Source organism: Sus scrofa, chromosome 8 (assembly GCF_054392235.1).
Source record: "Sus scrofa isolate SSC_HxYL_T2T_F1_AM1 chromosome 8, Sscrofa_HxYL_maternal_Yorkshire_Landrace_v2.0, whole genome shotgun sequence".
Taxonomy (NCBI): Eukaryota; Metazoa; Chordata; class Mammalia; order Artiodactyla; family Suidae; genus Sus; species Sus scrofa.
In genome coordinates this window covers 75,857,795-75,871,887 of record NC_139390.1, presented here as the reverse complement: position 1 = coordinate 75,871,887, position 14,093 = coordinate 75,857,795, and the positions used below count along the sequence as shown (strand labels likewise).

Below are 14,093 nucleotides of genomic sequence, written 5' to 3'. Positions count from 1 at the left end.
GTGGACATAATATAATAAAAATGAGTTGGGTTTCAATGGCAAGAATGCATTTTAGTTTTTAATCTGAATTACCTCAACTTAAATGTGGAAGAGTTATATGCCCGTAACTTAGTTTACATTCGAATAAAGGGTTACTATTTTTGTATTTTTATAAGATTGCATCTCCTTTTATCAGTCTCTCTCTACTTGTTGTGTGATGCAGCACAAGAATCTTTTCAGTTAGGAGAAGAGGAATTGGTGTTTAAAGGAGGAAGTTCTCTTCTACTTCCTATTCTGAACTCCCATGGCTCTTTTCTTTTTTTCCTCTTATTATCATATACGCTTTCTACTCTGTGTTATTGTTCATCTGTGCACATACCTTTGCTCTCACATTAAGGAAATAAGTTTCTAGATAGTAGGTTAATTTTACATGTAGTTGTAACAGCAAAATCTCTTGCACAAAGACTGTAATAAAATGTGTTTAATAAATCAGTGAAAATAGCATTTTGCCCTATCAGCTACCCAGTATTTTGAGTTTCCTTTATCTATAAAATACATCTTTAAATTTATTTTTTTGTAACTACCTCTCTTTTCTCCAGACACACTACAGCCTTTTAGAATTTGAAAGGGAAGGGTCCCCAAACCATGTTTTATTTATTCAAGAATTATTTGAGTCCTGACAATGTCATGGATATAGTTCTAGTTGCTGGATGTATATGCACCAAGCAAAGTCCCTTTCCCTGAAATTTAGAAAGTCATTAAATATATATACTAAATCATGTGATAAACTTAAATTGAACAGAATAAGTATCTAGAGATAGCTCAGAGACTTGTATAGATCTCACAGGTAGCAGATGAAGCAGTAATGGTATCTAGGTCTTTGGATCCTAACGGTTTCCTTGGAATTAGTTTCTTCATTAATCTTAAACTGAGAGGTGGGAGAGGATATAATACATATCCATTCCTATTCTTTCATCCTAATACCTTAAAAAAAAATCTATATATGGAACTTCATAGTCATTTGAATCTACTGTTTTTTAAGTTACCAAGTTTTTTTTACCGTAGTAAGAATAGTGGGCTTTAACATAAGGACTTTTATGGAGAACTTTTAAATCAATAAGAAAACATTTCTGCACTTAGTGTGTCTCATGAAAAGATTGAAATGTATTTTTGTTAGTAAATTTTTGCTAAGTTTAGTTAAGATACAGTATGGCATAAGGGGACTTAGTGTCAGAAAATCACTTTTGCTTGGTATTTAATACCTTCTCTGATCTAACTTTTTTAACCTTCTCACTTTTTCTGTAGTGAGCCCCCTGTTCTAACATACAGAAATTTGATGCTTGTCTACCAATGCCACATTCCTTCTCCTCTTCTCCTATACAAATTAGTTATTTTGGTCAGAGTTTTTCCATATTATTCTTTCTGTGTGCATCATCTCCTTTGAACAGTTTTAGTTGATCTGAACGTTTGGTTTGGCACTTTGAACTACTCTTGGATGGTTTTTGTTTTTTAAAACCTTAAAATGAAATATTTTTCATCTGTTCATTTTATCTATGTTCATTTTCCCATGAATGTCTTTTTTATTTCTTCCATTAGATTGAAAAATTGTAGATATTTTAACAGAGAAAATTTCATTGGGAAGCAGCTTTTTCTCTAGAAATACTCATCTTTTGGATCTGGTTGAAGATAGGAAGACATAGTTTTTACCGTATTATAATTTTGAGTCATGTACTGCTATGGCCAATCTATGCCCAGAAGTCCACTTCCTAATGTATAACACTTATGCTTTCACTACTGCCTTTAAAAATTATTTAAAGTTTAAAAAAAAAATTTTGTTTTTTCCTAACTCCCTCCCATTCTAACAGTTGTTATAGATTTTTTAATGTTAACATACTGCAAATTTTTTGAAAAATTTCAGATTATTTTATTATTTGTATTTGAGATATGAGAAATATGAAATGTTATTTCATATGATAGTACACTAGTTTAATGGAAATTTAGACAGAAACATATTATTTCTCCCTAATTTAACATTCAGTATTAAATATGTATTGATTAAATATAGGATTTATGCTCGGTTACTAGATAGGTGACTTTCACAGATGAAATGATAGGAGTTTCTGGTAGTATGTTGAATTTATTCTTTAAGTTTTTTTCCTTATTTTGAGATACTAAGCATGAGCGTAATTTTAGGTTATTAATAAATTTTATATCTATTTTAGTTGTTACAGGAGCACCTTAGATTTGTGAAATAAAATCTCCCAATCATGTTAAATAGTAATATTTTATTTGATAATTATCAACTTTTTATCAGCAAACTGGAAAGAATTATATCTTAATACCTATTCGTAAGTACTGTGACAAGGGATGTCAAACTAAAACTTTTTCCCATGTCTTAAAGTTGCTGTTTTCTAATTCTTTACATCTGTTAATGAATCTGGTATGTGTTATTTTATCAGTGGTTCTCAGTGTATGGTCTGCAGCCCTCTCCAGTTCCCAGAGACCATTTCAGGAGGATCAAGTGGTCAGAACTGTTTTCATCACAGTGTTAATATATTATTTGCCTTTTTACTGTGTGGGTATTTGCACTGATGATACAGAAGCAATGGTATGTAAAGCTGGCCCATAATCAAGGCCGAGGCACCAAATTGTACTAGTATCTTTGTATTCATCACTGCCATATACTCACAGTTTAAAAAGTAAAATAAAAAGCCAGTTTCACCTTAATAATCTAGATACAACAATAAATATTAATTTTTGAAATTTCCACTTTTGAATACATGTCCTTTTAATGTTACTGTGTGTGACAGAATATGAAGTACAGATAAAGAAAGCACATCTGCATATGTAAGTTTGGTGATGTTAGAAGGAAAAGAACTTAGGATTTTTTTGAGATGCGAGGTGAATTAGCAACTTTTTTTTTTTCATGAAATACCATTTTTGCTGGAAAATATAACTTAGACACACTGTGCCTGTCAAACTTGGCCATTTGGCAGATGCTCTTAGAAATGATCAAAGTCAGCTTGTCACTTTAAGGAAAACAATCAGCAGTATTTGTCACCAATGATAAAATTAAGCTTTCAAGCACCAGTTAGGATTTTAGAAATTATGTTTGCCTGTGCTTGTCTTGGTTTGAGTGGGCTTTCCAGTATTTAAAAACTATGGTGGGAGTTCCCATCGTGGCGCAGTGGTTAACGAATCCGACTAGGAACCATGAGGTTGCGGGTTCGGTCCCTGCCCTTGCTCAGTGGGTTAACGATCCGGCATTGCCATGAGCTGTGGTGTAGGTCGCAGATGCGGCTCGGATCCCGCGTTGCTGTGGCTCTGGCGTAGGCCGGTGGCTACAGCTCCGATTCAACCCCTAGCCTGGGAACCTCCATATGCCGCGGGAGCGGCCCAAGAAATAGCAACAACAGCAACAACAACAACAAAAGACAAAAAAATAAAAAAATAAAAAATAAAAACTATGGTGATGGAACCAGTAGTGATATTATTGATGTGGTTTTTTGATACTATAGTTTAATTTATAATATGATAAATACTAATAAATATAACCCTTATATAATGTCCTTGGGAGTAGCATAGTACTTTATAGGTGTACAAAGATGTCCTGGGAACAAAAGATTTAACAGCTGGTCCTCTATGAAAGTCAAAGGTTTCATGTCTGAGCATAAACCTCATAACCACCCCCACCTCTACCCTTCCCCCATGAAATTAAAATAGAAAAGAATACATATGATTTCAGTAAGAAAAAAAATTAGATTACATGTGATACGAATAATACATTTTTCAGTTATTCAAGGAATGTCATTTTTTCCTTTAAACAGTGGGCTTATATATCCCATTGGAATGATATAGGATTGCATTGTATTTATCATTGCTATTGACAGAAAATTTTTCTCTCTTCCTTTTTCTTCTGTTTCTTCTCTTCCCACTTTACTTTTCTCCTTTTATTCCTCCCTTTCTTCCTCTTTTTGTATTTGTTTTTTAGGTGGAGTCTTTCATTTTGGATCAGGATGATTTGGAAAATCCAATGCTGGAAACGGCTTCCAAGTTACTCTTATCAGGTACTGCTGATGGTGCAGACCTTAGAACAGTAGATCCAGAAACACAAGCTAGACTGGAAGCTTTACTAGAAGCTGCAGGTATGTCTGCAAACTCTACGTATGTAATAAGCCTACCTAATTTTCCAAAGTTACACAGAAAGCTAATAAAACTCGATTATAAATGCATGATCTTGGATATTTAGTAATGACTATTTATAAAGGTTAACAGATTACATTCTAGAGAATTACATGCAACATTTCATTAAAGCATATTTTCATTACCATAATAAAATCTACATGTTGTTTCTAAACCTTATAAACAGCGTCTTCTTAGACAGTCAATTTTCATTAGTCCTGAATTCCAGTTTTGCTAATTCACCTACTGGATAAAATGTATTTATGTACCCCCAAATTAGTACTCACAACGTTTTCTCAGTTTTTCATAGAAATGCATAGAATGATAGAAACTTTGAGTTGTTCTGCATGGTTGCTTTCTGCTGAGGTAGAAGAAAGGTGATGCTCTCTGCCTTCTCGTTTCAACTCTCATACTGTAAACAAGTTTTCTTTTCATGATTTACTTAGTGCCACATTTTCCACGTTTTTGTGCCTTTTGCTGGTGATTTCATGTTTGAAATGGCCCCCAAGTATAATGCTGAAGTGCTATCTAGTGTGAGAAGGTTGTGATGTGCCTTGTGGAGAAAAGGTGTATTAGATAAGCCTTTTTGGCGTGAATTACTGTGCTGTTGGCCATGAGTTGAAAGTTAATCAATCAACTATATGTTAAATAAGATTGTCTTTAAATAAAAACACACCTAAAGGAAACTTATATATTGATTGGTTAATGCAAATGATGTGGCCAAAGGCTCACAGGTACCAGATCTCTGTACTTCCCCTTGGAGCAGTGGTCCACTATTCACTAATTCAGTGTCACCAGTGACTTTGCATAACACGTCTACTATAAATAAATAGAATTGACTGTATTATAATTCTGCACACTCTTTTTACAATCATAGACTATCTCTTAAAACCTTATAGAGTGAATCATATTTTTGTGAAGCAGATCATCATTATATTGTCCTCATAGGAATAGTGTTTTAATTAGAGTTTTTATAGATAATCAAAGATTTGGTACCATAGTATATAATATGTCTTAAATATAAGGGAATAGTAACTCTGAATCTCTTATGATCATTTAAAATAACCATATGTTCTTAACTTTTCTAAAGTAGACATACAGTGAACAGTAATTGTTCATGGCTTAAGCACCCCAAACCAATGCCAAGTGTTATACCTGCAGTATATATAAATTGATATTTTATTATAGCATAAAACTGACCTAATGCTGTTTGGTAATCCTTTCAATAAATACCTTTGAACACAGCATCTAAATATTTGAAGTACTCATGGTTAGGTTTGATTTCTATCCTGGTTAAAATTCTAGAATGGGTTATTAAAGGGATCTTAACTAAATACAGATGAAAACCTAGTAGAGGCACATGTAAAATTCCATCTTTGAGTATAGAAAACTGTACAGAATAGTACTGATATAATTTAGCATTGCCTGAAATTTGATGTTGCTTTAGGAGTTTACATGAGGGAAATGAGGATTGTGAAATTATTTGAAAACATGTTATGAGAGGAACAGGGAATGTTTCTCCTTAAGGTGAGAAGACTCAGGTTGAGTACAAGAGGGTTATTTGTTTAAAGATGTTATGTGAAAGTAGGTTTCAGCTGAAAGGAGCTGCTTTTGGAGGTAGCGTTCCTTTTCATAGGATGCTAATGGTTGCTTCATTTTTCTCATTCTGCGATTATTTCTACTTTTTTTTCTGTTTTCCTTATAGTAGCTAACAAGCTAGTGCCCCCTTCCTCCACCCCCTCACTTTTCTCCCTCCTTTAACTCCTTCCTTTTTTTTTTTTTTTTTTTTTTTTTGCTTTTTAGGACCACACCTGCGGCATATGGAGGTTCCCAGGCTAGGGGTCTAATTGGAGCTGTAGCCCTCAGCCTATGCCACGCTGGATTCTTGACCCATTGAGCAAGGCCAGAGATGGAACCCACAACCTCATGGTTCCTACCTAGTTGAATTCGTTTCCGCTGCACCACAATGAGAACTCCTAATTCCTTCCTTTTTTAAATAAAGAATTTCACAGACAAACCCAATAAGAATAGCATAATGAACTCTTGGAGTATCTATCATGTAGTTTCAACAGCCATTAATATATAGATAATTTTGTTTCATCTTCACTCATTACCACTGTGCTGAAGCTTTTTAAAAAAGAAATATAACCATAATACCTTGGCACATACGAAGAAAGAAAAGAATAAAATAGCATTAATTCCTTAATATTGCCAAATAGTCTGTCAGTTTTCAGATTTCCCCAGTAGTTTCTTCATGGTCTTTTTATAGTTGGTTTGTTTGAATTAGGATCCAAACAAGTTTTACATATTTTTGATGTTAATTTTTTTAAGTGTCTTTGAATTATAATAGTATAACAGTTCCTTCCTCCTCTTTTTTTAAAAACACATTTGTTGAAGAAATTAAGTCATTTGTCCCATTTTATTTATTTCGGTAGTTGTACCTCTGTAAGTTGTATTTCCTATAAATCAATATTCAGATCCATATATTTGACCAAATCTGACTTCATTGAATTTTTGGTGAGAATAGTCATCCATGGGTAAATATATTTCCTCATGTATCACATAGGTGCTCTGGTTGTTTCTCTTTTTGTGATACTGAGATTAATCATGGCTTAAGTGTCTTCAGAAAGGATGTAAAAGATTTGGAAACTTGGTCTGAAAATACCTTTTTCACTATCTTCACACCTAATAGTTTGACCAGGTATAGAATTCTATTTTTAAAATCATTTTTGGAGTTCCCTCATGATGTGGCAAGTTAGGATTCGGCATTGTCACTGGCTATGGTTCTGGTCGCTGCTGTGTCACAGGTTTGCTCCCTGGCCCAGGAATTTCCGTGTTCCTTGGGCATGGCCATAAATAAATAAATTAATTCTTCAGACTTTTAAAATTACTGCCCTGTTGTCTCATGATTTCTGGTTTTGCAGTTCAGAAATTTGATGCTAACTTTATTTCTGATTTCCTCCATCTCTATTTACTGTTCTTTATTCCTCATTCTTTGAATTTTTGCGATTTTAAAATTTTGCCCTCATTTTGAGAGTTTCTGGAGGTCTTTCACATTTAATATATTTTTTGACTGGAGAATCCTGGGTTTTATTTGTCGTCAATAGCAGTGCCTTAAACAACTAAATTGGAAAGTGTATGTGCTTGTTTTGTCAACTAGTGGGTTTCACTATAAATTATTTATTATATATATTACATAATTATTTACCTGCTACAACATAGCAGTTTACCATAAACATAACAGTATGGTACAATACCCATTTATTGTCTCTTAGTTTCTGTAGGTAAGACATCTGGGCACAGAGTATGGCTGGATTCGCTTGTTCAGGGTCTCGTGGGCTGAAATCAAGATATCAGCTAAAGCTGAGTTCTCATCTGTAGGCTATAGGAGAAAACCCACTTCCAAATTTTTCTACTGTTAGAAGAATTCAGTTCCTTAGAGTTATAGGACTGAGATTCCAGTTTCTGTACAGACTATTAGCTGGGGCTGCTGCTCTCACCTCTTTTAGGTTGCCTACTTTCTTTGACATGTAGCCACTCCATCTCCATCATGGTGTGCAGAATCCTTCTTGTGGTTTGGTTGTGGGAGGGGGAAGAATGTGTGTTTCTCTTTTTCTTTTTGATGTGTGTGCATATGCATGAGTGTGCACTTTGGCCTCGCCCATGGCACGTGGAAGGGATCGAACCTGTACCATAGCAAGAACTCCTCCTTCTTGTACTTTGAATCTCTGGCTGCTTTTTCTTCAACCAGCCATAGAAACCTCTTTGCTCTTCATGGACTCAAGTGATGAGGTCAGGTCCATCCAGATAATCTTACTATTTTCAGGTCTGCGGTGCCATATTGCATATCAAATTCATAGTTCTAAAAATTATATAGAGTGGGTAGACCAGAGCTGGGTAATCTGGGGAACATTTTAGAATTCCTAGTATATTAGTGATTGGACAGAAACTCCTCCGTTTCTTTGAGAACTCCCGCGTGTCAGTATCTTTAAGTCTTCTCTGTGGCTGTTCAATCTCTTGAGAGACACATCTGCCCATTTTTGTCTAGTGAATTATAAATCTGGATGCCAGCATTTTGGGAGCTGAGAGGGGAGTTGGAAGGGAGCTAAGGATCTCACTGTCATGCACATGGTCACTGAATTCTTGTTTTCAATTTAGTATGATCTCTTTCTCATCTATACCTGATGTCTCCCAGCCTAGGGCCTTTCTGGTTTACTTTCTTTAGAGAATAATCATCTGGCTGTGCACTTTGGGGATGGAGTCTTTGATAAGTCTGGCTTACTCCTCAGCCAGTTTTTCTGTTTTCTGTTTTCTAACTAAAGCCTCACCCCCTATACCTGTATATAACTTCTGAGTCTTACTGGGCTGATCATGTTGTTTCTCTTTGATATCTATATATTCTGTTTATTCTGTTCTGCTCCTAGTTATGTCTCTACTCTGTTATGTCTTCATGAATATTAGCTCGAATTTATAAATTTCTTCTAGTTTTATCAAAGATGGAATTCCTGTTATATTTTAGTTCTCTTCTGAGTAAATTTTAAGAAGGAAAAGGGGGAGTTCCTGCTGTAGCACAGCAGGTTAAGAATACCACTGTGATGGATCAGGTTGCAGCAGGGGTACAGGTTCTATCCCTGGCCTGGTGTAGTAGGTTAAGGATCTGGTATGGCCCCAGTTGCAGCTCACATTCAGTCCTTGGCCTGGGAACTTCCACATGCCATAGGTGTAGCCTTCAAAAGAAGAAGAAGAAAAGAGGGGAGAATAATTGTCTTAAAATCATCTTAAAATGAGAAATCTAGATATTCTTTTAATTGCACCTTTGCTTTGAAGTTATATGGGTTCTCTTGTTCAGTTCATTAAATGTCGTTAACTTGGAAAGGATGATCTTGTCATCATCTCTCTTTTCTGTCATTTGATCTTCACTAATTAATATCTAATAACTAAATAAGACCAGTAAAAAAGGATCACTGTAATCCAGAGTAGCTAGTATAAATTTTCAGCCACTTTTATTCATTTGAAAGGTTACTATGTATTTAAGTTATTTCCTAGCTATTTTTACTAAAATAGTTACAAAGATATGAGAAGTTTATAAAAATTTAATGTAGAATGTTTTGTTTTCAGTGTTATTTCTTTTTAAAACAAGGATAACTTTTTAGTGATTGAGAAATATCCTCTTGTCTAGTTCTGTTGCTCTTTCTGATGAATAGTTGTTATATAGCTAATCTGAGTTAGCTATGATATTGGAACTAATTCTCTCATGTGAAAATCCATCTGTGATCTTGATTTCAATAATGTTAGGATACTTAACTAACTACAGATATCTTATTGAATAAATACTGCTATAGCAGATTTAGACTACAGTTGGCTTTTAATATTAGGGACACAAATTATACAGTAGGTACCAGTCTCATCATACCAAGACTGTTTTTAATCCTTTGTACATCTTGATTGTAGCAGACACTGAACTTGACTGCTCTGAACATTTGTTATATCTAAAATCAGAATGGCTTCTTGCCAAATTTATTTTTGGTTTCATAAGATGTAATATCTCATATCTTGGATTTTTCAGAAAGAAAGGCGAATACTTATAAACTTAAAAAAAAAAATAAAAATAAACTTCATGGAGTTCCCATTGTGGCTCAGCAGTAACGAGCCCAACTAGTATCCATGAGGCTGCAGGTTCAATCCCTGGCCTTGCTCAATGGGTTAAAGGATCCCGTGTTGCCATGAGCTGCGGCAGAGGTTGCAGATGCATCTCGGATCTGGCGTTTCTGTGGCTGTGGCATAGGCAGGCAGCTGCAGTTCCAACTTAACTCCTACCCTGGGAACTTCCATATGCTGCAGGTGCACACCTAAAAATAAAATAAATAAATAAAATAAACTTCAAACCCAAACTTAGATACTACTGAGCCCTTCCACCATTAAAAGAAATCTGTACAGATATGTTTATTATTATCATTTGAGAGATATTTTTGGTCTTTGTCTTAGTTTGTTTTAAAACTCGTGATAGTCTTTTCTAAACTTTAGTTTAATTCCTAAATTTGAATCGCTTGGAGATCTTTTTTAAACAGTTATTGATCAGTAAACTTTGGGGTCTGAGATTCTGCATTTCTAACTAGCTTGCAAGTGATATTAATGCTTCTAGTTCCTAAACCTCATGTACCTGAGTTCTGTAATATCTATCATAAGATTAGATGTTTTATCTTCAAGTTAGAGCAAAGGTTTTTAATCCTGGCTATGTGTCAGAATCTCCTTAGAGCCTTTAAACTATGTAGATGCCTAGGCCTCACCTTTACTTAACTGAATTACATCTTTAGATACAGAGGAGCTCAGCATCTGTATTTTTGGGTTTTGTTTTTGTTTTTGTCTTTTTGCCATTTCTTGGGTCGCTCCCGCAGCATATGGAGGTTCCCAGGCTAGGGATCGAATCGGAGCCATAGCCGCTGGCCTATGCCAGAGCCACAGCAACGTGGGGTCCGAGCCGCATCTGCAACCTACACCACAGCTCACGGCAACGCCGGATCCTTAACCCACTGAGCAAGGCCTGGGTTCGAACCCGCAACCTCATGGTTCCTAGTCGGATTCGTTAACCACTGAGCCACCACGGGAACTCCAGCATCTGTATTTGAAAGGCTTTACTGACTGGCAACCTGGATTAAGCACCTCTGAGTTATAATAATAAAGATTAGAGATAAGTTTGCTTTATAATGATATCTAGAATAGCAACCAGTTATGTTTCACATACATGGAAACTAACCATTTCTGCTTTTGAAAAAAAATTTTTTTTTATTTTGCTATTCTGAATGTTTTTTAGGTATCATATACTAAGTTGTACTAATTTGAAGCAAATAGGTACTTATGGATAAGTTATCTTTTATTCAGCCTATAATATCTTAACAAGCCAGTTATGGTCCCAAGTAGTAGTGGCCATGCTAAACATTCTTAGATGAAAGTGGGCATTTACCAAAAGTATAAGGATAGTGCTGGCTTCTGGCACTACTAACGTCAATGAGTCATGGAGTGTAACTTTATCTAAACTTGTCTCCTTTCTATTTCTTTGCTCTGCTGTCCTCTATGTTGACTTATTTTGGGTAGTCTTTTTCTCTTGGTGATGGTAAAAGTGGACAAGTGGCTAATAATTCCCATCTTAGCAATTTAGCAACCCTTGAACATAGGTTCTTTTTGCAGATCCAAGTGAGGACATTCCTTTATCCCATCATGGGCCAATGACCTATTTCTAGGACTGGAGAATCATAGAGTCAAGCACTTAGGGACCACATGGAAGAAATAAGATTGAGAATTGGGGAACAGTGACTTCCCAAAAGATTCTGGCCAGATAATATATATGTCCAGTGTGTCATTTGGAGATTAACATAAATAGAGTTAAGTAACTTGAATTTTGCTTTGTTTCTCCTTTTGGGTATATCCAAATTGGTGTGAAAATAATATAATAGGAATAGGCAAATTATCTACGGCTGATGGTAAAGCCTTTGCAGATCCTGAAGTGCTTCGGAGGTTGACATCGTCTGTTAGTTGTGCGTTGGATGAAGCTGCTGCTGCACTTACCCGTATGAGAGCTGAAAGCACAGCAAATGCAGGGCAGTCGGACAAGTAAGTATATTTTCACTGTGATCAATATAAAATCACTTTCTTAAAAATAATAGAAATAGCTGACATTTACTTAGCATGTTTTTATGCCTGGCACTGTGCAAAAACCATTTTATATGTGATATCTTGTTTGTACCCACAAAAAGCCTTAGGCATGGATTTCGTTTTCATTCCCATTTTACTCATGAAAAGCTGAAAAGAAGTAACTTAATCATGATCAAATAGGTGACAAATAGCAGAGCTGGGACACCAGTGTCTATCTGACTACAAGGATGACTTCTTACGATATTATAAAAGATCTTTTGCTATAATGTTTCGGTGACAAAAAAGGAAGTGATTTCTAATGCCGTTTTCTACTTCATATGCATAGTTTGACCATTTTATTTTATTTTATTTTATTTTATTTTATTTTATTTTATTTTATTTTTTTGTCTTTTGTCTTTTGTTGTTGTTGTTGTTGCTATTTCTTGGGCCGCTCCCGCGGCATATGGAGGTTCCCAGGCTAGGGGTCGAATCGGAGCTGGAGCCCCCAGCCTACACCAGAGCCACAGCAACGCGGGATCCGAGCCGCGTCTGCAACCTACACCACAGCTCATGGCAACGCCGGATCGTTAACCCACTGAGCAAGGGCAGGGACCGAACCTGCAACCTCATGGTTCCTAGTCGGATTTGTTAACCACTGCGCCACGACGGGAACTCCAGTTTGACCATTTTAAAAGGCAAGGTTTTTATTTGTTTTATGAATGTTCAAAAAATATCATAAATCTAGTTTCCATAAGTTGAATGTGAGTTCCAGGGACTTTCTTGTTTTGTGTCCTACAATCCCTATTATGTAGTACTTCACAGTTAGTAAGGACTCAGTAAATATTTTGTGACTTGACCTTTTAAGTTTTTCTGATGATGTTATGTATTAAAGGTCATACCATTTCATATATAAAACAATATGGATAGTATAGTGAAAAATATAATGCCAAGGATGCAGCTGGCAGAAAATCATTAATAGTCCTTATTGTCTTCACTCCTCAGAGGCTTCTTTTTTTCCCCTCTAACTAAAAAGAAACCATTTTATTTACAGTTGACCCTTTACCTATAGGTCTGAACTGCACAGATCCTTATACACAGATTTCAGTTTGTGGTTGGTTGAATCCATGGTTGCATGAATGTGGATATAGAGGCACCATGATATGGAGGAACTGCATTTATGCAGGTCTAAGTTATTTGCAGATTTTCAGCTGAGTGGAGTATGGGCACCCCTAACCTCCATGTTGCTCCTGGTCAACTGTGTTTTAGCAGATGCCTTTAAATAGTTGAGAGAATGAGAGTATTCTTTGGTATATGAGTTTAGAGATGAAATATAGCACTTAAGAATCATCTTTTGGAGTTCCTCTTGTGGCGCAGCAGAAACAAATCTGACTGGGAACCATGAGGTTGCAGGTTCAATCCCTGGCCTCGCTCAGTGGGTTAAAGATCTGGCATTACTATGGCAGTGGTGTAGGCCAGCAGCAACAGCTCCAATTAGACCTCTAGCCTGGGAACCTCCACATGCCTCAGGTGAGGCCCTAAAAAGACAAAAAAAAAAAAAAAGAATCATCTTTTATATAATAGTGTTTTTATGCAGCATCATTTAAGACCGTGAAAGAGAGGTTAATATAGCATTAACAAAAGTGTGAAGTTGATGTTATTCTTGGCTCTGTGTTCGTTGTCGTTCATCTGACATCATTCATTATAGTTATCTTTAGGTTCTATTCCTTAGTTAACTTTCAGTTTTACAGGCCTACAATATTATTGATACTCTTCAGATATTTTTCATGTGGTGTCTTATGAGACTGGCAGAAGAGTATGTTAAAGCTACTTCAAGCAGGAAATAGAATAGAAAAAAAATAAAGAGTTACAGGTTCTTTGGCACTGAAAATACTGTAAGTGATCAGCAAAACAGTAGAGCATGCTTGTGACAGTCATATTTGTTCAGCAAATGTTGAGAAATAATTGAGTACATTGAGTACTATGTGCTAGACTTTACAGTAGTTAAGTGTTGTGGCGTGTGCCAGTTTTAACTTTGCTCACAAGTTCTGAAGTTCATCTGTTGGCTAGAATAGTTCCGAAAGGTTATTTTAAAGCTTACACGGAGGAAATTGAATGAGATTTCAAATGGGGAAATAGAGGGTATGTGCCTGAGAAAGAGAGAGAGGATGAGAGACCACCTGAAAGGAAAAAAAAAAAAAAATGTTCTTATATAGGAAATGTCTTGTGGAAAGGATTTGTCCTAGACTGAGAACACTGGATCTAGCAACTGTCAGTGCTATAAAATGGGAAATTGAGACAGTTTT

General features: G+C 35.7%; 1 protein-coding gene across 24 annotated transcripts in view; it reads left to right on the top strand.

Moving 5' to 3' along the window:
* ANKRD17 (ankyrin repeat domain 17) overlaps positions 1-14,093 on the top strand; it is a 170,810-nt gene that overhangs the window by 76,020 nt on the left and 80,697 nt on the right. For all 24 annotated transcript variants that reach the window (NM_001201383.2, XM_021100390.2, XM_021100382.2 and 21 more), the window contains 2 exon segments: positions 3,971-4,124; positions 11,613-11,769. In NM_001201383.2, coding sequence (NP_001188312.1) covers positions 3,971-4,124; positions 11,613-11,769 — 311 coding nt within the window.